At 38.8% G+C, this 22,221-nt stretch overlaps 2 protein-coding genes across 11 annotated transcripts in view; one reads left to right on the top strand and one right to left on the bottom strand.

Moving 5' to 3' along the window:
* Positions 1 to 4,955, top strand: part of LOC128022401 (membrane-associated guanylate kinase, WW and PDZ domain-containing protein 1) — a 118,734-nt gene extending 113,779 nt beyond the window's left edge. For 9 of the 10 annotated variants that reach the window (XM_052609925.1, XM_052609928.1, XM_052609930.1 and 6 more), the window contains 2 exons: positions 383 to 521; positions 3,101 to 4,955. In XM_052609925.1, coding sequence (XP_052465885.1) covers positions 383 to 521; positions 3,101 to 4,266 — 1,305 coding nt within the window. In that variant the 3' untranslated portion in view covers positions 4,267 to 4,955. Of the gene's footprint in view, positions 1 to 382; positions 522 to 1,887; positions 1,968 to 3,100 lie in introns of all 10 variants that reach the window. The other variant, XM_052609933.1, reaches the window with a different exon arrangement.
* Positions 4,956 to 7,650: 2,695 nt separating this feature from the next.
* On the bottom strand, positions 7,651 to 9,033 carry LOC128022403 (rhodopsin-like). The gene has a single exon (XM_052609934.1). It carries the CDS (start codon positions 8,940 to 8,942, stop codon positions 7,878 to 7,880), a length of 1,065 nt encoding a protein of 354 aa, XP_052465894.1. The 5' UTR covers positions 8,943 to 9,033; the 3' UTR covers positions 7,651 to 7,877.
* Between the last annotated feature and the right edge of the window lie 13,188 nt (positions 9,034 to 22,221).

Here is a 22,221-nt window from a genome sequence, read left to right as displayed (position 1 = left end):
CCATAGTTATCTTAAAAGTGTTCTTAAACTGAAGAATTATTTGTTAAATAAGATTAGACAAATTAGCTGTCAGGATCAGTGCTAACAAATGAAATGTTAGCTCTGCAAGTTAGATGAGAGGACAGTAGTGCCAGGACTCTGTGAAGCGCAGCGAGTTGTCAGCCAAAGACCCATTTTTGTGGAAATGGGTATTCCCTTGACGATAAGTTCTGACAGCTAACCAGAGGCAGATAGGGAAATAGAACAAAGGAAATTCTACCTTCTTCTCCATCTTTAGCTTTCTCTGTGGATGACGGTATTTACTGGATCTCACTGCCAAATATAGATCCCACTGCTTTATTTTTATGCTCTCCATGCCCTCTCTCTTTCTTTATGCCTCTAGGTTGGAGATGAGATCCTGGAGATCAATGGGGAGAGCACCAAGGGCATGAAGCACGCCCGTGCCATTGAACTGATCAAAAACGGTGGCCGAAAAGTCCACCTGGTCCTAAAGAGGGGGGACGGCTCTGTGCCAGAATATGGTGGGTCAATCTACGAGAACATCCCCTTCTCCCCTGTCTTCACCCCTTGAGGAGTTCCCCCACGGGGTCGGCATCACCACCACCTCTTCTTTTCTGCACACTGGCCCTCTCCTCTGACTTCCTCCTGGGTGATGGGCCTTCCACTTGCTGCTGTTGCCCCCTTTGCCTCTGTGCACTGGGCTAGCCTAGGGACTATGGGACACGTGGCTTTTGGGTGGTGGTTGTGGCACAAGCTTTACATAATAATTCACAAAAATAAAAAAAACACAAAAAGCGAGGAAGCAGAAATATTAACGTTTCTAAAACTGGATATACGTTTATTGTTTTTCAGAGGAACAAAAAGAAAATATGACAAACTCTGTCATGCCCTCCACTGAGGTGGCATGACCATGTCAGTGAGTTGTAACATATTTATGATATTTATTGAAGGTGAATGTAAGCTACTGAGACTTCATGACTACAACACGTTCTGGTATCATTAGCTATTTCGGTAAACACTCACAATACTTGTATTTCGTATATTCACGGATCTTTTTGCATGTTGTACATGTCAGCTGCTTCGTTGCAAACTTTGCAGATGGTTCTTAAACTCCACATTCCATTATCCTGTTTGTTTTTTGTTTTTTTTGTATTCAACGGATTGTTATCGGACGCTACATCCTTTCATTTACAGACAGAAAGCAACTCATTGAGCATAATGTCAGTGCCGCATGATGTCAGTGAATATGTAAATGTGTGTTTTTTTCTTGTCAATTTCCATAATATTTATGGAAAATTCATGTACTAATTTGCCAGTTATTTTTGATGCTTTTGGTCTTGACCGTTTGAAGACGCTCATTCATGTATTTTGTCAAGTTCAGAATGTGACATAATGTGTCCTTTCCTGCACCAACATGACATCTCTGTGAGGTTTATATTTTTATACCATTTTGTACTTGTTTTTCTCATTTTTCTCTTCCACGTCTCACCACTTTTGTTTATTCTTTCTGTTTGCAATGTAAACTGCTTCATATGGTGTGTGTGTTTGTGCACATAAGCTTGTTGCAGCATCCACATCTCACTGTCTTTGGATTGATTTGCTGCTGGGTGAGGATGTGCGCGTGTGTGTGTGTGTGTGTCTGTGTGTGTGTGTGCACATGCATTTGGTTCCAGCTCTCTCTGTTAGAGTTGATTTTTCACTCAAGGGTGGAGGCATTTTATGGACAATCTCTATCTTTGACTAATTGATCAAATAAACACGGTTTCCATTGCAAAAGGGCATATCTCTCTCACAACTGTTGTTTAAGGGATTTAAATACTGTGCTTCTCTCTCTTCTTTTTTTATCTATCCTTTTCTGTTGTTCTGGGCTCTTCCTTCCACCCCTAGCGATGGTTGCTCCCCAAGTCGCTGCTTGTATGAGATCTGAAAAGACAGGAGAGCCTGCTTTCTACCAAAATCAGACCACGGTTTGTAGATCCTGTGTTCCGTCTCATCTCATATCTGGCAGTTTTCTGTGCTGTGGCTTCCACTCAACCGTACTGTCTCTTGCAAGTTCATTTACAAAGAATGCATTGCCAGTCCTGTGGCCATTTCTGACATTGTGACCTGAATGAGTGGGTTTCATTCTTGCATTTAAAGTTTGCTGACATCACCACAGATGAATTGAAACCCTCATCACTGAATGCAGTTTTTTTTTTTTATTAAGTAGGTGGTGTTTATTTTTATTTTTTTGTCATGCGTTTCTTTTCTTTTTTTCGTCGTCGTTTGTCACACACCAAAACCATTAACTGGTACAGGTAAAACTTTGATTCTTTGGATCCATGTCAATCTTCAGCATGTTAGGTTTCTCTGATTAAAAAACAACAAGCAAATTGAAAATATGTAGCTCAAAAGTGCTTCTACGTGTAGAGTGTTAGCTTTGACCTCAGATAAGTGTCGTGGGAACAGAAAGGTTTGCCTCAGGTTTGTTACATCCATTTTTATAATCACACAGATATGCCATCTCAAACCAGTCCATTATGTTTTGATATTTAAACATTTGAAAAAGCATTTTAAAAGCATCAATTGCATGTGTTCATTATTTGCATCAGCAGCAAAACTGTTCTTAATTGTTGGTTAGTGTAGGAACAGAATCAGTAAGTACGTTAACATGCACAGTTACAACAGATTTTTGCACAGTCAAACTCATATCAAACTCAAAAGTATACACTACATGGCAAATATTTGGAAATATATGTCACACAGAAGTGCAATGCCAAGTCTCTGCCAGTCATTCACTTTTCGGTGAAATCTGCCTGCAGATTGACTTTGACATTCATCAAGCTTTCGACGACTCCAGCCTAAAAAAAAATCTGGGTAAAAGTCACGAAGTGGATTCCAGTCTTGGCTGTTGTTTTAGTCTGACTGAAATTAGACTTTCAAAGTGCATGCAAATGTATTTAACGGGGGCAAGGCAGTCTAGTCATGGTAACAGCTTAACCTATAAGAGCTTTGAAAATATAATAGTAATAAATACACATTCACTATCCATTACAAACATGATACATGTTCAGGCAGTGTGTGATAACTGAGTTCACTCATAATTACTCGTATCTTACAGACGGCATCAACGACGGCAACGGCCTCAGCGCCGGTGCACAAACTGTTTCGGAAGTGAATGCAGCTCCTCCCGAAAGTCGACCCCACCCACCATCGGAGTCCAGCTATCCACCAGAACTTCACAAATCATCACGAAATGACGACAGGAGGGCACGGGAGTCGGGCAAAAGGGAGCACGGCCACCGGTCAAACCACCGCCACAACAACCACAGACACAGCTCCCCTGAAAAGAAGAACAGGAGCAAAGGGCACAGCAAGGACAGTGGAACCTCAAAGCCTCACAAGAGGAAGGGCGACAACAAGAGGTCCAGCACGGATGACTCCCACCATCACCAACACCACAGTCACAACCAGCACCACCACCGGAGGCACGGCTCCCCAGAGAGGCGCAGGGCTCGGAGCGCCGAGAACACCTTGGACAGTCGATACGACCGAAGACACGGTCGCTCACCGGATAGACACCATCATCGCCACTCTTCTCCTCGCAGACACAGTTCACCTCAGCGTTCTCCCCACCATTCCGGTCATCGCCGCAGTTCTCCTTACCGCCGTAGATCCCCCTACCGTTCCCCTCAACGATCCAGATACCAGTCTCCCTCGAGACGTCCTACAGCTTCCTCAAATATACCCTACAACAGTGAGTTGGACAGGGGGCTAGATGTGACCTTAAAAGAACCTCCTCCTCCCAAACCTCCATCCCGATCCGAGAGCATACCATATTTGTCGGCATCTCTGGACCGGCTGGATCTGGAAGACAACCTTCCAAGAGAGCCACCCAGCTACCTAGACAGAGCCTATCATGACTCAACCCTTTTCCGCAGTGCTCCTCGTGTCGACACCCTTCCCCGGGTTCGGACGCCCGACTCGGATTCAGCCTTTCAAAACTACAACTCGTTATTGAGGGGCCGCTCCCCAGTGAGAAGTGGAGGCAGACTGGATGGATACCGTCGAGTTGAGTCTCCGGTTTCAAACTCGTACCGGACAAGGAGTCTAGGCCGAGACCTGTCTCCCATCAGAGGTTACCGTGATGAGGAAGAAGAGGAGGTCGGATCTCAGCTGAGTGGGTATTATAGCACCCTCAGATCCAATTACAGTAGAGCTAACAACAATGTACCTGAGCCGAGGAGGAAGCCCTACAAAGACAGCTCCAAAGACCTCAGCATTTGATGGGTCGGCTAGGAAGGACACCATTCCCAGAGCCCACTGTCCACACAAGCCTTCACCCAAGGACTGCGCAGAACCTGGATACTAAATTATTGATTTGAAATCTGGATGTTTTCTCATGGTTGAACATATTTACAACTCTCAACAGCAGAAGAATGATTTTGTTTCTTTCCATCGAAGTGTCATTTTGGTTTCATTTATGACCCTTTTTTATAAATCTGCTAGCAGTTCTACAGAGTTTGACAACTATGTATAAAGAAAACGATTATGTGCCTAACAGTACCATTCTTGGTGTTTTCTTTTTTCTGTTTTTCTTTCATTTTGTTTTACAAAGGACAGCCTTTTTGGACTACCGTCTGATTATGAAAACTTCTGTTACAGAGAGCCCTCTCATGCACCGAGCAGCTCAGTCAATGTGGTGCTCAGACATATACTGTGCATGTCTTTACACTTTCAGTGTCGTTTCTCTCTTTTATTTTCTTTCTCTTCCCCAGTGCCACTGTTTTTTAGACATTTGACCAGAGTATAGCACAAGCCTGCATTCGTTTGTATATTTTTGACAGTTTGCAGTATGTGTACATTCAGAGGTGATCATTTTAACAGAATGAAGGGATAATTAATTAAAAACTATGATGATAATGTTCAAAAAATAAAAACAGTGTATATATATATATATATATACATGCACATTTTGATGGTCTTTCTTATGATTCTCAAGCTTTCCACAAAAAGGAAATAGGCTAGTTAGCGGGGCAAGCGGAGGATAACTTGGACTGTGAAATTTATTCAAGATGGATGCATGTGGGAGGTAGAGACTGTTTAACCGCACTAGGTTCTTTTCTAGCACTTTGCCAACATGTCTGGAAAATAAAGAGGAGAAGAGAACAAAGACTTCTTTATCTTCTTGGCAGTTCAAAAGGTGAAGGTAAAGAGATTCAATACACTACCCACGGAGTCGACAGCTTTTTAAAAATCCAGTGAGAACTGCTTCACACAGGTTATCAGCTGAATAAGAGACTGAGCCTTTCTCTCTGGCTCAAAGACGATGATGTGAATGCATAAAAAGTGAATTTTGTACTCTACAGCCGTAGTAGGGATGGTTAAGAGTGGTTAGGGATCACTGGGAATTAGTATGTCCTCACTTCAACAGCTTAACAGAATGAAAATAAATATTACTGGCCAAGCAATGTGTTTTGAAGACCTTTATGTTTATGTACTCTATTTTTATTCAGATTTCAACTAATTTAGGTTTGCACAACAAAATCTAGGGTTTAAAACTATTTTGTTAATGCTTGTACAGTTTGGTCTATAGCAAAATATTAAAAAATTAGAACTCTTGATTTTAACACACGAAAAAGACCGTCCAGAAAGACAATATGCGACTGAAAGCTCTAATATCTGGCACAAGATAAAGTAGTTGATTCATTCTTGGAATGACATGGTGTTAGTTGAGCAACCTGGTGTGAATGGCTGTTATTTTGACCTCATTTTAGTCCCACTGCTGCATCCAAGAATAGAAGGCCTACATTTTGGAAAATGAAAAAAGGATTGGAGTGACGTTAGCTACAAACGCTGTTGCTTTCAGGGTGTGCAAATGTATGCTGACTTTCCCACATCCAGTTCTGAACAAAGAACATTGTGCCGTGCAATACAGTGTCTGTCTGTCTATATAGGCTAGTATTTGTTCACTTCTCTTCTGTTTATGCAGGTTTGAATTTGTATTGTGGGGGAGGGGAGGAGGATTCTGGGTTGCCTAGTTACCTCAAGGTCATTTTTACAGAGTTTCATAGACGTTTGTTTCCAGAAAGCATGGCGCAAAAACCTTAAAACGGCAATAAAATCAAGGAAACGTTGATTAGACTTTAAATGTTTAATTTAAATGGACAGTGCATTTAACTGTAGTTGCATTTGTCAGTCAGTGTGATCGTGTTTGTCTTGAGGATTGTAAGAAACAGACATTTTCCATAGTTTTGAATGGTTCAAATTTGAAGTCTAGATTGTGGCAGATTAATTGCAGTAAATAATATTAAGTATAAAACCTACATTACCCTTTACATTTAATACAAAAGTGGTTCTTTGATTAATTGAACACCCTTTTATTTATCTCAGTTCTATTTAGCACACATTCTTTTGCAGCTGGTAGAAGGTAACACTGGGAATAAATTGTTGCAACAATCAATCGTCAGCTATAATGCTACTCAGTGATATGTAGCCGTTTTATTTATTCTGCTCAAATTCATAAAAAAACGAAATTATACAGTTTTAATATATTTACAAATGTAATTTATTTGTGATGGCAAAGCTGATTTTTCAGCAGCCATTACTCAAGTCTTCATTGGCACACGATCCTTCAGAAATCATTCTTATGATGATTTGCAGATCAATAAACATCCTTATTATTGTTAATATTATAATATATGTCTTAATATTTTTTAGAAACCGTGATATATTTTTTGAGGATTCTTTGATGGATAGAACGTTTATTTGAAATAGCATTCTTTTCTAACAGTGTAAAAATCTTTACTGTCACTTTTGAGCATTTTTTCATGAAGAATTTCTTTCTTTAAAAAAGCGTAAAGATATAAATAATAAATAAAATCTGTCCCCAAATATACAGACTCTGAAGTATGAATATAATTTATAAAATCAGGATTTGAACCTATTGCAGACTAAATTAACACTGAGTTGGAAGTAGAAGTACAGTAGTAGTATAAAGTGCTGTTCTTGTATAATGATAATAAAAATAATTAACACTTTTAATGAAGACTGTATTTATAAAACATTTAAGAGCATTCTTAAGGCATTATAACGAACGCATAATGTATAAAACAAAAACTTATAATATGTTGTATCATCTCATGAGTAATCATAACAGTAGTAGTGCATTATAATATTTCCTTATTTGTGGTTATCTTTTTAAGATCATGATGATTTATAATACACAATGAACACATAACTTAGTATATATGCTATGCTATAACAAAAATAATGATAATAAAAATATTTTTTAGATATCTGATCAGATGAATGTGTAATATGAAACATTTGATTTGAACTATATTTATTTTAATATCAGTAAGATACTGTAGATCTTATGAGACTTATAACCCTTTATAAATTAAGTGGATTTAACATATTTATTGTGTGTTATAAATAATCATACTCCTAAAAGTTATAACCACAAATAAGTAAGATTTCTTATGATTAGTTATGAGATGAAATAACATAAGTTTTTTAATAATACATTATCCATTTATTATAATGCCTTAAGAATACACTTAATAATGTATTTTTTATATATATATATATATATATATATATATATATATATATATATATATATATATATATATATATATATATATATATATATATATATATAAGAGCTTCAAGTGTTACCATAATGAAAAGAGTAATAATAATAATTACTCATATAGGTAATTATTTATTCCCATCCACAGTCTGAGCTGTACTGGAATGTCTGTTCATTGATATATTAGTATGCAACTCTATCTGCCATGCCAGAGTTTTCCATATGTCCTTACAGGGATGTAACTTTCATAGGTTCCAGGCAGATGAACTGTATATTCCTCGAATAGCCTAGAGCATGACCCTCAGGCAGAAGATTCAGAGCTGGGGACAGATGAGGTCTCTGTCTTGGACTTCGAGCTGGAAGTTTCTTCCTCCTCATCCTGGAAAGGATCTTTTCCACAGCACAGTAACAGCATCATGGAGTGACGGAACTGCTTATTCATGAAGACGTAAATGAGTGGGTTATAGAGCGCTGAGCTCTTGGCGAAAAATGCAGGGACGGTCATAAAAATAGGACCGAACTGACTCCCCTGGTGGGTGAAGATATACCAGGCGACGCTGGCGTAGGGGAGCCAACATATTAGGAAAGCGATGAGCATGAGGATAACCATTCGAGTAACTTCTCGCTCGGCCCTCTGGGTAGTCTCCGATTCTTGCTGCTGGGCTGCTGCGATCTTGACAGTGCAAAGCAGACGGCCGTAACAGAAAGAAATGATGGTGAGAGGAATTGAGAAGTGCACAACGAACATGTAGATGACAAAAGACTCGTTCTCAGTCTCCGGATTCAATGTGTAATAGTCCACCCCGCATGAACACTGCAGGCCCTCCGGGATGTAGCGGGACCATCCGAGGAGAGGCGGTACGGCACACGAACAAGCCATTATCCAACTAGTAGTGACACCGAAGGTGGCATGGAGCTGCGTAAAGCGAAATTTGGTGAAGGGCTTGCAGACGACCACCCATCTCTCAATAGCCAAGACAACCAGAGACCAGAGCGCAATCTCACCACCGAGAGTAGCAAAGAGACCCTCCAAGTTGCAGCCGGCACGTCCTAGGACGAAATATCCATGTATGGAAGTGTAGAATGTGGTCGTGAATCCACCAAACACCATAAAGAGGTCAGCCACGGCTAAGTTCAGAAGGATATAGTTCAAGGGGGTTCGAAGCTTCTTGTTATCAATGGTCACGTACAATGTGAGGCCGTTGATGGGAATGCAGGTCACGATGAGGAAGAACATGTATGCAGCGACGCAGTAGAATGCCATCGGTGAGGCCAGGTAGAATTGCGGGTATTCATAAGGGCTGCGCACCACACCGGTCACATTGGACATCGGAACGTAGAAGTCTGGTCCCTCTGTGCCATTCATGATGAGTGTTTTTTTTTTCTCTACCTCTCAGTGTTGGTTTGTTTGGTCTGGGAAATTAAACACACTCCGCTTGGGTGCCTTTAAAGGGCAGATTATAGATTAGCATATTTGACTGGTCAGCAGAATTGTGGTTCAGCCAATGCTCATCATAATCTCGGTCCTACACATACACACTCATTGTGTGATCAGGTTATGTGGATTGAATCTGTCTACATCAATTGGGTTAAACAGATCAGTTGGTGCAGAGAGCAGTGTATTCTGGGTTCTCAAACAACACACTTCATGTTGTCTCCTTATTTAGTCCTTTTCATCTTTCAAACATCTATTAATAATTATCTCAAAGACAACTAAAGAGAGAGTGACAGTAGACATGAACATGTACATGAACTTTAAAAAAAAGAAGAAAAAAAAAAGACTTAAATACTTGTTTGTAGGGAAAGTATTTTTTAAAATGTTCTATTTATGGTCTTGCTTCACCAGTTCACCAGTGTTACTGAGCTTTTTTTAAATTAAGATTTGATTTCCATTTCATATCTTAAATGCTAACAATTAGAGCTTGACCCTAGCCTTAAAACATACACTTAAATTCAAAACACTAATAAAAAAAATATTTAAACTCTGAAACTTGGATTGGTTTATTTGGTATTCAGCCCTGGAGAGGAAGGCTATACTTCAATATTTCTCTCAAAAAAGATTATTATTATTTAGATGGGTTAATATCTTTTCCATGAAGAAACAGTGAAAACATGACGTCACGTCAACAGATGTGAAGAGATGAGACTGAAAAAAAAGCGTCAGGAGACCCTCTGTGCATTTCTTGGTCAATAACTTCCCACGCGCCATCTTGTGGTGAATATCTGGAATGGCAGTTTCCCTGCAACAGCAGTCCTATCAATTAATTCATTTAGTTAGTTAGTAACGAACATCTCCCATATCCAGCAACTTACGTGGAAATCATCACGTTCAATATTGTTTATAATGACTTATAACTGCTGTCTTGTCGATTTATGCCACTTACGACTACAGAATTGACGTATGATCAAAATATGGAAGTTTAAGAAACTACAGTTAAGCTATATTATGTGTAATGAGTTGTTTAAATGGAAAACAAAGGGTAGACGTCCTCCTTTGCCACAATGTAGACACGCCCTCTGCTGCTGACACGCGACCCGCAAGAGTGTGAAGAAACCCTTCAGCTCGTCATCAACTCTATCACTGTCATTAATTAAGCATTGTCACAATTGTAAACTGTGTAATTGTACTGTATAATTGTTATAAACTGTAAATTGTATAATTTTTATTATGATTTTAAAGAAGGTCTCATTATAATATTTTACTTTTTTTGTTGTTTGCTTAGATTTATTACATTATAATTTAATTATTTTATCAATTTTAATCAATTTATATTCAGTTAAATTCAAGCCTACAATTGTATAAAAAAAATTGATGAGCATTTATGCTGTTATATTCCCAATGCAGGTGCACTAAAACTGCAGTACTGAAGTGTGAACCATTGCGCTTTATTTTAAACCTGCACTTGCACATTTCTCGGAAATGAATGCAGTATTTTCTCAAACATCAGTCCTTCACTCTCCAGGCGCTTTTGGAGGACTGGCTGCTAAATAGTGTTGGCTTCTTGGTTTTGATGGGAGATCTGGCCTGGGGGGTTGAATTGTTTTATTCCAGTGTAGTGTATTAAATGATCTGTGCCTGTGACACAGAAAGACCAAACAAAGGTCTTCTAACATCAGCAGAGCTTCCTGTGTGTCTTAAACAGCACTCTTATCTCTCTCTCTGGGTCCTTTAGTGCTGGTTCTCTGGATAAATCTTACAGGACTGTATATTATTCTGTTATTAATACATCAGGATCAAAAGCTTTTTGTGCTAACTCATGGTAACAGTCTGTTTCTTTGACATGTACTGAGTTGCCTCTAATCAAAGGAGGAGTTTTTTCTCAGGGCCTTTTTCAAATTATTATTTGGATACAGTGTATTTATGTGTGCACCATCCATCCATCATTTGTTCCTGGTACTTCCAATTTTAATGACCTTTTTAAAAATTATACATCTGTCTGTTCAGAATGAAAAACATACAGATTTCATTTTTGATTCCCCATAACATACACTTTAAATTATGGACTTGATAATGTGCTTTGGATTACTGTTAATGTATTCTATTGCCATTAATGTAGATCTTGTGCTGACTGAATCTGATTCCTGAGAAATGTTTGCCTGTGTATGACACAATTTCTGTTCCTTTTCATGGCAGACCTCTGTCCACTTCTTCCCGCTGAAATGTAACACCACAATAGGATTCTGTCACCCATGATGGACATACTGGAACTTTGGTGTCAGCCTGTATTTTGTTTCTGGCAGACATAACATAACCTTCAGGTCAGATTGAGTGTTGTCAGACTACAACTTTTTCTTTTGCAGTTTTAGGTTCCATCTCCCAAAAGAGCAGTCTTGAAGAAACTACTGATGTCTGCATAGTCTCTCCAATTTTAGCCTGAGAGTGTTGAAACACTGTTAGTGTTGTAACTGACCTCTTGTTCTAGTTGCTCAGTTTTTCTGTTTCTTTTTGTTTTGCCACATTAGACCTCAAACACGTTCCTTAAAAGTTTTTTTTTTTTTTCCAGGTTTTTGCATAAGAAAAATCTAGTAATAACTTCAATTTCAAGTGATTTATATGTGTGCTCAGTCTGCATAGATGTTTGTTGATATTTGACATTTTAAAATCATTTTGAAGCTTATTGCTTACAGGATAGCTGGGCATTATCTGAACCAACATCTCATTTTTGTTTGCTTTAATCTGACATTGTATCCAGTGTTATTTTAGTATTGTGTAGGCCTATATACAACAATTATCTCCTCTGTCCCCCTCCACCACCTCCCGCCACTTCTATAACAGCTGATGATTTCGCCACATTCTTCACAGTCAAAACCAGAACGATAAGTAGTCAATTCTCAGCCCCACACACACAGGACCAACCATACCCACTGCTAAAACTACCATCTTCTCTTTCTGTCCCCTCACTGAGAAAGAAATATCAAAACTTCTCCTCTCCAGCCACCCTACAACATGCCCTCTAGACCCTATCCCCTCACACCTTCTCCAAGCAATCTCTCTTACACTTTTATCAGCACTTATCAGCACATCTCTCCTCACAGGCACCTTCCCCACTGCATTCAAGCAGGCTCGGGTAATCCCACTGCTCAAAAAACCCACATTAAACACTTCACTTACAGGTAGCTACAGACCTGTCTTTCTCCTTCCATTCAGAGCAAAGACCCTTGAAAGAGTTGTTTTCAACCAGATATCATTGTTTCTTTCACAGAACAACATACTTAATGCTAACCATTCAGGTTTCAGGAGTGGCCTTTCAATGGAGACTGCACTACTGTCAGTCACGGAAGCCCTGTGGATTGCAAAAGCTGATTCCAAATTATCAGTTCTAATTCTGCTGGACCTATCTGCTGCTTTTGACTCTGTCAATCACCAGGTACTCTCTAATCATTGGGAATCACAGGGATTCCACTTTGCTGGTTTGAATATCTTACTGATAGGTCTTTCAGGGTGGCTTGGGGAGGGGAGGTATCCAAAGCACATCAACTTGCCACTGGGGTTCCTCAGGGATCAGTTCTTGGACCCCTCTTCTTCTCCATATACACAACATAACTGGGTCCCATCATACATGCACATGGATTCTCCTACCATTGCTATGCTGATGACACAAAGCTCTATCTTTCATTTCAACCAGAAGATCCAACGGTAGCTGCATGGATATCAGGCTACCTGGTGGACATCTCGGTATTGATGAAGGAACATCACCTACAGCTCAACCTAGCAAATACTGAGCTTCTCGTCTTCCCTGCCACTCCAACTCTATGATTTCTCCATCCAGCTAGGCTCTTCTACAATTTCCCCATCAACTTCAGTCAGCAATCTTGATGTTACCTTTGATGACCTGCTGACCTTCAAAGACCACATTGCAAAGACCGTTCAGTCTTGCAGGTTTGCATTGCACAACATAAGAAAGATCAGGCCCTTTCTAACGGAGCATGCTTCACAACTTCTTGTACAAGCCCTTTTCATTTCTAGGCCAGACTTCTTCAGTGCTCTTCTGGCTGGACTTCCATGAAGCACAATCAAACCTCTACAAATGATTCAGAATGCAGCAGCAAGACTGGTCTAGAATGAACCCAAAAGAGCCCATGTTACACCTCTCTTTATCTCCTTTCACTGGCTACCGGTTGTGGCTCGCATGAAGTTCAAGACTCGCATCAGCCACAGACTCAGCACCACTCTGCTTTCCACTCAAAATCACTTTCCAGAACATTCTTGACTGGTGGAATGATCGGTAACACTTTAGAATAAGGTTCCATTAGTTCATGTTAGTTAACTAATTTCGTTAACATGAACTATGCAAGAACAATCCTTCTACAGCATTTATAAGTCTTAGTTCATGTTAATTTCAACATTTACTAATGCATTATTTAAATCAAAAGTTGTGCTTGTTAACATTAGTTAATGCACTGTGAATTACCATGAACTAACAATGAATAACTGTATTTTCATTAACTAACTTTAACGAAGATGAATAAAAACAGTAATAAATGTATTATTCATTGTTTGTTCATGTTAATTAATACATTAACTAACATTAACTAATGGAATCTTATTCTAAAGTGTTACCGAATGATTTTCCCACCCTTATCCGTAATGCTGAATCCCTGACGATTTTCAAGCGACAACTGAAAAAAAATGTCCTTCGAAGCAACTTGGCTTTATCGTTTTTTTTTTAATTCTTTCTTTTTCTAGCTTGTACTTATTTGAACAATGTCTAAAACTTGGTATTACAAGCACTTCCTGTGTCTATTTGCCTCTTTAAGAAGAAGTGCTTTATGTATCGTCCAATCGTATGGCGCTTTGAATTAAAGTTTAACCTTGTCTTACAGTAGCTGGAATCTATTGCTTATTTGTGTTTGTGTTAGACGTCAAGTAGACTAGGACATTGATAAAAGAGGGACAAGTCTGGAGTCTGCTGTGAATCCTTGCATATGAACAGCCTCACTTTTCCACTAGATTCATCAGACAGGCTGAACTCACTGTACAGTTCATTTTTAACACTGGCCTGACTGTAGGGGTCATTTAAACTGCTCTCCCTAATGTTCATTTATCAGTTGCAGTGAAAGAGTGAAAGACTGTTTGGACTCGGAAAAAGTGATAAGCAAGCAAAATATGAGCAGAACAGACCAAAATGTCTTGACAATGAAGAACAGAAATGATATCTGGAGATTAGATAAATAAGATAAGATATCCACAGGAGACATAGGAATCCTCATTTCCAGCCACGGACTTTATCCTTGTCATTTACTAACATATTATCAATAATAAATCAATTTCACTGTGCAGTGAGGTGGTGTGTGAAAGGTATTCATTAGATTCATTACTGACTTAATAGAATTTATATACAGAGTTAATCAGTTCTCTTCAGTGGCTTTGGTTCCAGAAGTATTTTCCTTCCATCAATCCATCCATCCATCCCGGGTCGCAGGGGCAGCAGTCTAAGCAGAGATGCCCAGACTTCCCTCTCCCTAGACACTTCCTCCAGCTCTTCCGGGGGGATCCCGAGGCGTTCCCAGGCCAGCCGAGAGACATAATCCCTCCAGCGTGTCCTCGGTCTTCCGGGGGCTTCCTCCCAGTGGGACGTGCACGAACCACCTTCCCAGGAAGGCGTCCAGGATGCATCCGGAACAGATGCCCGAGCCACCTCAGCTGGCTCCTCTCGATGTGGAGGAGCAGCGGCTCTACTCTGAGCTCCTCCCGAGTGGCAGAGCTCCTCACCTAAGGGAGCGGCCAGCCACCCTGCAGAGAAAGCTCATTTCGGCCGTCTGTATCTGGGATCTTGTCCTTTTGGTCATGACCCACAGCTCATGACCATAGGTGAGAGTAGGAACGTAGTTTGACCGGTAAATCGAGAGCTTCGCCTTGCAGCTCAGCTCCTTCTTCACCACGACAGACAGGTACATCGACCGCATCACTGCAGAAGCTGCACCTATCCGCCTGTCAATCTTCCGCTCCATCCTTCCCTCACTCATAAACAAGACCCCAAGATACTTGAACTCCTCCACTTGAGGCAGGAGCTCTCCACCAACCTGAAGTTGACATGCCACCTTTTTCCGGCTGAGAAAGTATTTTCCAATTCATTTTTTTTTTTAAAGAAGTCTTTGTTACAGAGTTATATAAACTATCAACTAAACCAATCCGCTACAAAGAGAATAACAAAATATTCATTGAGCATAGGGAGACTGACTCAATTATGTCATTCACTAAGCTTCATGGGATCGGGCCTTTTTATAGCATCAATTAACCGACTTAGAATAAAAAACACTTGAACATCCGTCAGTGTGATAACAAATACCTAAAATGACAGAAACCATCTTTGGTAAAACATTTTTTGGAATTTATGTGTGTTATTTGGTTTTTAAGTCTGGCTTATGTCCTATTTGTTTATGTGGAGAGTGCGGGGTTTATGACCTAGTTATCAAATAACAGATACTTCAACAGTTATTTCTTAATATTCTCATCATCAATTTGGCAACACTGTTTATCAAACCACTCATTCAAGTATCTGAAACCAGAACTACTTTCATGTCTTTAATATCACTATGCAAACTCAAACAGATTTCAGTATATTCTTTTGTACTTATATTTAAACGTATACTGTGTATATTTTAGTGGCATAAAGCAGAGAGGTTGCGAACTGCAACCAACGACTCAGTCCCTCGCTCATCCCTCTCTTTAGAGAAACTACGGTGGCCGACACAGGTAGAGAGCAATGAGATTTCTTTACAAAGGTAAATCATGGAATTAAATGTATTTAATTATTCAATAAATCAATGTTATTGTGAATGTTAATGAACTTATTCATCATTGTGTTAGTGTTTTATTTGCAAAAACAACAAAGTGAGTAAATGCGCTCTGTAGAGCAGTTTGTCCGTTTCGGGCTAATGTACAAACATGGTTTCGACTTCCATGTAAGGAGACCTGTGGTGTATGTAGAAAGAAATAGCTTAATCTAAGGTAATAAAAACATAACGGTTCATTAAGAAATCTCTTTATACACCTCTGAAAACATAGTTTTATATAATATTTTTCATTTCCGTAAATAGATCATTGTAAATATTACACACTGCACCTTTAACTGACTTGTACACTTTTTTTTTAATAACATCTTATTTATTATTTCCAGGTTTAATTGTAAAAAAAAAAAAAAATTTAATTAAAAAAAAAAAAAAATTCTATAGTCTCATACATTTGGATCTCACTGTAAATGTTCTTTAACATGTGTCTATCTTTGTAGATCTGCAACGGCACACATTTGAATGTCAGATATCACAGATATGGGATTCTATCAACCATCTCGGTAAGTTTTTTCAAAGAGAAAAGTGTCTTCACACAAGCTTTTAGAGGTGAAGATCACATTTTTGAAAAGGAAATATCTTTGCAGAAGATGCACCATTTATGTGCTCCATCTCTTGATTTAATCATCCACCACTTTCTTCTTCAACACTATCAGACTTGGTCAGCTTCTCTCCTTTCCTGCTTCGATACATTTGGCAATGCTGCTTGACTCTTCCTTTCAGATCTTTCTCTTCTCCTTGTCCGCCTGGACTTCCTTCCACAAATTCATTTTAAAGCTCGCCTAGATGTTCAGGCTAATGAATCTGGTTTATGTTTCAGCTATTACAGTAAGGAGTAGTAGGGAGGAGGTCGCATCCTCCCAGGATGATGACAGCTCAGATATGACAATGCTAGACTGCTGGGAGCTGCATGTGGAAAGGCCTGCACAATGAAACTGAGGTGGGGTCACTTACACTAAGATGGTACTGTCACATCCCATTCATGACCTTTAGACACGTTGTTAAACCATCTAAGAGGTAGGAAGTGATGCATGATATGGAGGTGTTCACAGGATGTCCTGAACAATAATAGGTTGGGTTGACAGGAGGAAGTGACAGGGCTACATGCTTCTGACGTTGCAAACAAGAGGAGGGGAGAAGGTGTGAATGTTATGAGTGCCGAAGTGGCCCAGTTCTGTGGGAAAAACCAAGTGAGCATGCTCAGCTGCCTTGTAGAACAAAGGCTGGTTGTGCCTCTCAGGACAAGTAACAGATCTCATTCAGCACGGCTTCTGTGAGAGCAAAAATTACACATTTGGTAATGCACACAAACCTTGGCCAAAATACACAGAGCATTTCTGAGTGGACCAGAAATGACTGAAGAAGTAAAGCCAAAAATTATAAACTACAGTAATACAGGGAAGGCCGGAGATTATTGTGATGTCTTGTTTCAACGTCGGTGGCTCAGTGTTTTAAATATTTATTTCAACCTACAATATGTTCCCATATATATCTGATACAAATTAAAGCTGCTTTTGAAATCTATAAACTGGGTAAATATCCAAGTACAAAGAATAATTACCAGGTGAGTTGTAATATTAGAAAATACTGTGCATGTATTTATTTAATTTAAACTGTGTTATTTATTGTTATTTATGCATTTATACATGTTCAAGATTACAAATGCATAAATAAACAAGTATGATTTCATTGGGAACATTTTCCTTTAAGAAGAAAGGAAGAAAAGTTGGAAAACGGATAGAAAAAATACATAACCATCCCTCCCTGTCTGCTAAAAATTAATATTTCAATTTAAAAATGAATTTAATTTGATCCATATACCAACAATACCAAAAGTCATTTTAATGTGTTTCTATATATATATATATATATATATATATATATATATATATATATATATATATATATATATATATATATATATATATATTAATAATATAATAAAATTAAATTTAAGTATTTAATTTAAAAATGTTGTTACTGTCACTTTCTCAACTTATTCATCTTTGATTAAAAAAATAATCATTTTGATTAAAAACAATATATATATATTTTCTGACCATTATACTGTCTGTGTTACCACTCACTCAATGTTAAAACCCTCCCCAGACTTCTATTTTAATTGATGCACCCAATTTAACATTTCTAAAGTTTATTCATATTATTATTATTATCACTTTTATTTATTCTGTTCGGTATTGCCATTTCTTTTTGCAGCGGGTTCAGTGTTTTTGTTGCCTCACTAATGTAACACCTCACAGAAGTACATAGCTACTATAAAACACATCTCTACTGAACAAATGTTGCTATGAGCTGACAATATGCAGATTATTGTAAAACCCACGTCTTCTCCTCAGAGTTATAGCTGTGCCTCTTAAGAACTCTCAAGCTACATGATTTCCCAGATGCCGAAGTGCCTGATGACGTTGTCCTCTCACTTCTCTGTGCATGCGTATGAGCAGAGTGACATCTGCAGCCACTGAGTGTGTTTGGAACTGACCAGTGATAGAGAAGAGGAAGGTGGCAAAGGAACGGGATGTGGAGGGAAGAGTTCTGGGAAGACAACGTGAAGGGGCTTGAAAAGACGCATAAATCACAACTCACTTTTTTCAAATCTCCCAGATAAAGTCTGAGGAGAATAACCATAATTTGTTTCGATATAAGTTAATGTTGGAAATTCCATTCCCAGTTTGATTCAATCCAGTGATTTGAGTCTGGAGCAGGACTATTTGTTTGACCAGTGACAGACAAGGGAGAGTTTAGGGAAAACGTTTTGATAATAATCATTGTTACTCTACAAAATACTTCCCAGAGTTCTTAGTCTGCTTTTGAACAGGCTCAACTCAATACAATATTTCTGAACAGACTGCATTCTGTTTCAGAAAACATTTTTCTTTTCCAAACCAAGTCGGACATTTTTTCAATTCTGTGTCGCAGCCATTCAGGATTGTTTTGTGAGAAATTACTGTAGAATGGCAACTGGGACAAAAATGCAGAAACACATATGGTGTATAACAACAACAGATATGAACAACAGTCTGTCGCATGGGACGTCTGTGCTGTTCATGTGCAGAAATGGTTAATCTCTCAAAGTCTGTTCAAATACATCCAAGAGGGCTTCTGTCTGCTTTAAACACACTGACCTAAAACTTCTTGCAGTAGTTTTGCTATTACATTGAAGAAGATGTGAGACAGTGACGTTTTTGCAGACAATTAGCAGGAATGTGTGTTTTGAATTGTGGACTGTGTGCCAGCTTGTGTTTGAGGTTTTGCAAGAGAGTAGGTGTCAAGATGAGTGTCTCAAAGTGATCTAAAACTTTATGCACAGCCTGAAGGATTGTCTTCCAGACTGTTGTAGGACACCACAAACCACTTTAAACATTACCAAAGATTATAAGAAAACCGCCCATTAAACTACGAATGGGCTTGTTTCTGTTCTCCTCTTTGCATTCTCCTCATCGTCAGTTTGATTCTGAAGACGTTGGTGGGAAATATGGGACTTTTACAACCTCGCACACAGAGATGAGCCAGCTGATGAACAGATTATATAGAGGTATAGCTATATTATTTGTGTTTATTCCTCCAGACACCTGCATGTTCTGCATGTCATCTTCTACAACTCCTCCTCAAGTCGTAGAGCTTTCATGTAAAGGACACTGAGAAGAAAGGGATGAGCGAAACGAGGGGGCATGTGGAGAAATAGAAACAGAGACATTGCACAACTCACTGTTCTTGCTTTGGCATTAAGTAAGTGGGAGACTGTTGTTGTAAAAGCACATTCCCTAGATGTTAGTACTATCAGCCTGTACGATGGAGTGAATAGCTCTGACGTTTGACTGTTTGTGTGTGAGAGATGAGTGGAGACAGAAATGCCAGCGCAGCTGGAAAGGGCCATCTCAAAGAGGCAGAAGATAGTTTATGTTACAGACAATACTCTGGCATTACAGGTGGTGCACGGCAAAAAATATGGTACCGCTATTCTTCATATGTAGACAGTGTCAAGTGGAAATTATCACTCCGTTCCAAAACATACTGAACTGCCTATTCTGTGCATTTTTTTTAAAATACTCCTCCACATGTATAGCTTTTCGACATACTGTAGTAGACTTGTTCGACTAGTACAGCATTGCACTTGTGATGCAGAGTACTCGGATACAAGTCCTGTAAAATGAGTCATGATAAAAAAAAAGATCAAAGAGTTGTAGAAGCAAGCTAAAATGTTATGGTTGCTTCAGCAAATGTGATCTATCTCATGTTTGTTTTTCTTAACGCATTTGGTTACAGTTTTTTTAGGTGTCTATGGAGCATTCAACTTTTTGCATCACTCTCTGAACGTTTCATTTCCGAACTGCCATCCGAACTTGTCATACAATGGCAAGTGTCACATTCATCATTGCACTTTGAAAGTATGGCAAGAATGCAAAAAGCAACAAAGTCATCATTTAGAAGAAAAGCCACCAAATGAACCTGGATTGGCTTAATTAGTTCAGTAATTTAATTCTTAAAAGTATAGTTAAAAATAGCTCAGTGCAGTTTTAATTAGTATTTTTTTCTGTTTGCTGTGCATTTGCTTACTTGAGTATCATGTCATGAGCAAAATGCAAACATCAAATTTTGCTGTAAACAACTGTCAACTGAGTCTCCTGTGTGGAGCACTATTTGTGTGACATGCTGTGTAGAACACGTCAAATCGCATATGAGTGATGACTATGAGCTTCTGTTTCAGTTACAATTCTACTTAAGAAGACAGCTGCTTACGAAGCTAGTAGGTGCAGCTCACTAGGTTTGGAACAGAATTACTATGTTGAAATTCCCTGTGAGGCATCTGGCTACTCTTATCAGTTTCATTTGCTTTTTTCTTTTATTTTCATCCCCCTCACTCTCCTCCTTTCTCTCTCCATCTGTCTCTATTTTTCCTTCAAAGATTTTTGGAAAAAACTGTCTACTTGCCACACAGATGCATGCACAGAGAAGCATTAACACGCTGTTATCGAGGTCTGAGAGACACACACACAAACACTAAGCGGTATTACCATAGCACTGGTTCTCTTTTATTTCTCATTATTTATGTACAATTATTATGAAATGAATAATCTTTACAAACACAGTCTGTATGAGCAGATCTGTGAAGATTTTTCTTGAATATGCCTCTATGAATCATTTGTGACTCTGTGGGTTGTTTGGAATTGATTGTGTCAACAGCGGGTTTGTATGTCAGGATGTCATGGAATAATGAGATGTGGTTCATTTTTTAGTATGTGACTTAAAGTTGAGGTAAGCATATGTTTGAAGGAATTATCAGAGACATTGTCACATACTGACAGATGCCAGTGACATACTCCAAGTGCTTGCCATCTCAGCGGTCCCAGCTGTTGGAGGCCCACAGTGCATATCACACACACACACATACAATACTGTACATATAAGCTCTACTTGAAGCTCTTAAACACCTCGTTCTCATCATTCTTAGCAAAGAACATGTTGAATGACATTCTGCAGCCTCCAAAAGCCTTGAGAAAACGGAGTTAGAAATTTTTCCATTTCTCTATGATTTTAGATGCGATACAGAATGAGAGCAGGCTTGAATGTGAGCTACTCATTTCGGTTCTCCATGGGCATCTTTCCCAAAAAGTGTACCTTTTCCCCACTTGGAATGCATGCAAATCTAGGGTCCTGCTCTCTATTGGTTTGTGTTTGTGTGATCATTGTTAAACGTGATTTATTTTTCTTCAATTACTCTATAAATCTGAACCATTATCTCTTACATTTGCCAAAGTGACTCTGCATATAATAATTGCATATAATCAATTTTAATTAATCTGACTTTAAATTGGACATGTAGTCTAGTGTGCAAAAGTGTTACTGTCTTTTCAGCGGTTTTGTTTGAGGTTTGTCTCCCACCCTGCTGAATGTAGTACACTTGTGTATGTGTGTGTCACTTCTTTTGATTAACTGCTTCTTGATATGAAATGTGGCTGCTTTCTGACATCACCCTTCTCCACAGGAACACGCGCATTGTTAACCAACTTTTACCAATTTCGCGTGCAAAAAAAAAAATTGCTCTTACCACCAACATGCTGTTATTCCTTATCTTTTCTCCCACAATGTAGTCTATGAATTCTGCAGTTTCTCACTATAAACACACACAAGTGTTATGAGATATTATTTCGACCAAATGAAGCTGAGCAATAGCTATTTTAGAAGACCAAATACGACCAAGTCTAAACCATCTCACGGTGACATAAAATAATTTACCAAAACCTAAGGGAAAAAGTATACAAATTGTGGCTTTGAAATGACTGTTAAGGCATTTCCTTGATTCTGATTGACATTTTCTCACTTAGTCGACGGTT

The sequence above is a fragment of the Carassius gibelio genome, chromosome A11, assembly GCF_023724105.1.
Source record: "Carassius gibelio isolate Cgi1373 ecotype wild population from Czech Republic chromosome A11, carGib1.2-hapl.c, whole genome shotgun sequence".
NCBI classification, from domain to species: Eukaryota; Metazoa; Chordata; class Actinopteri; order Cypriniformes; family Cyprinidae; genus Carassius; species Carassius gibelio.
The sequence above is the reverse complement of the archived record's forward strand: the minus strand, read 5'-3'. Positions and strand labels throughout refer to the sequence as shown.

Excerpts from the sequence above, each read along its gene's own strand:
- LOC128022403 (XM_052609934.1), bottom strand. The coding sequence starts at position 8,942 with ATGAATGGCACAGAGGGACCAGACTTCTACGTTCCGATGTCCAATGTG.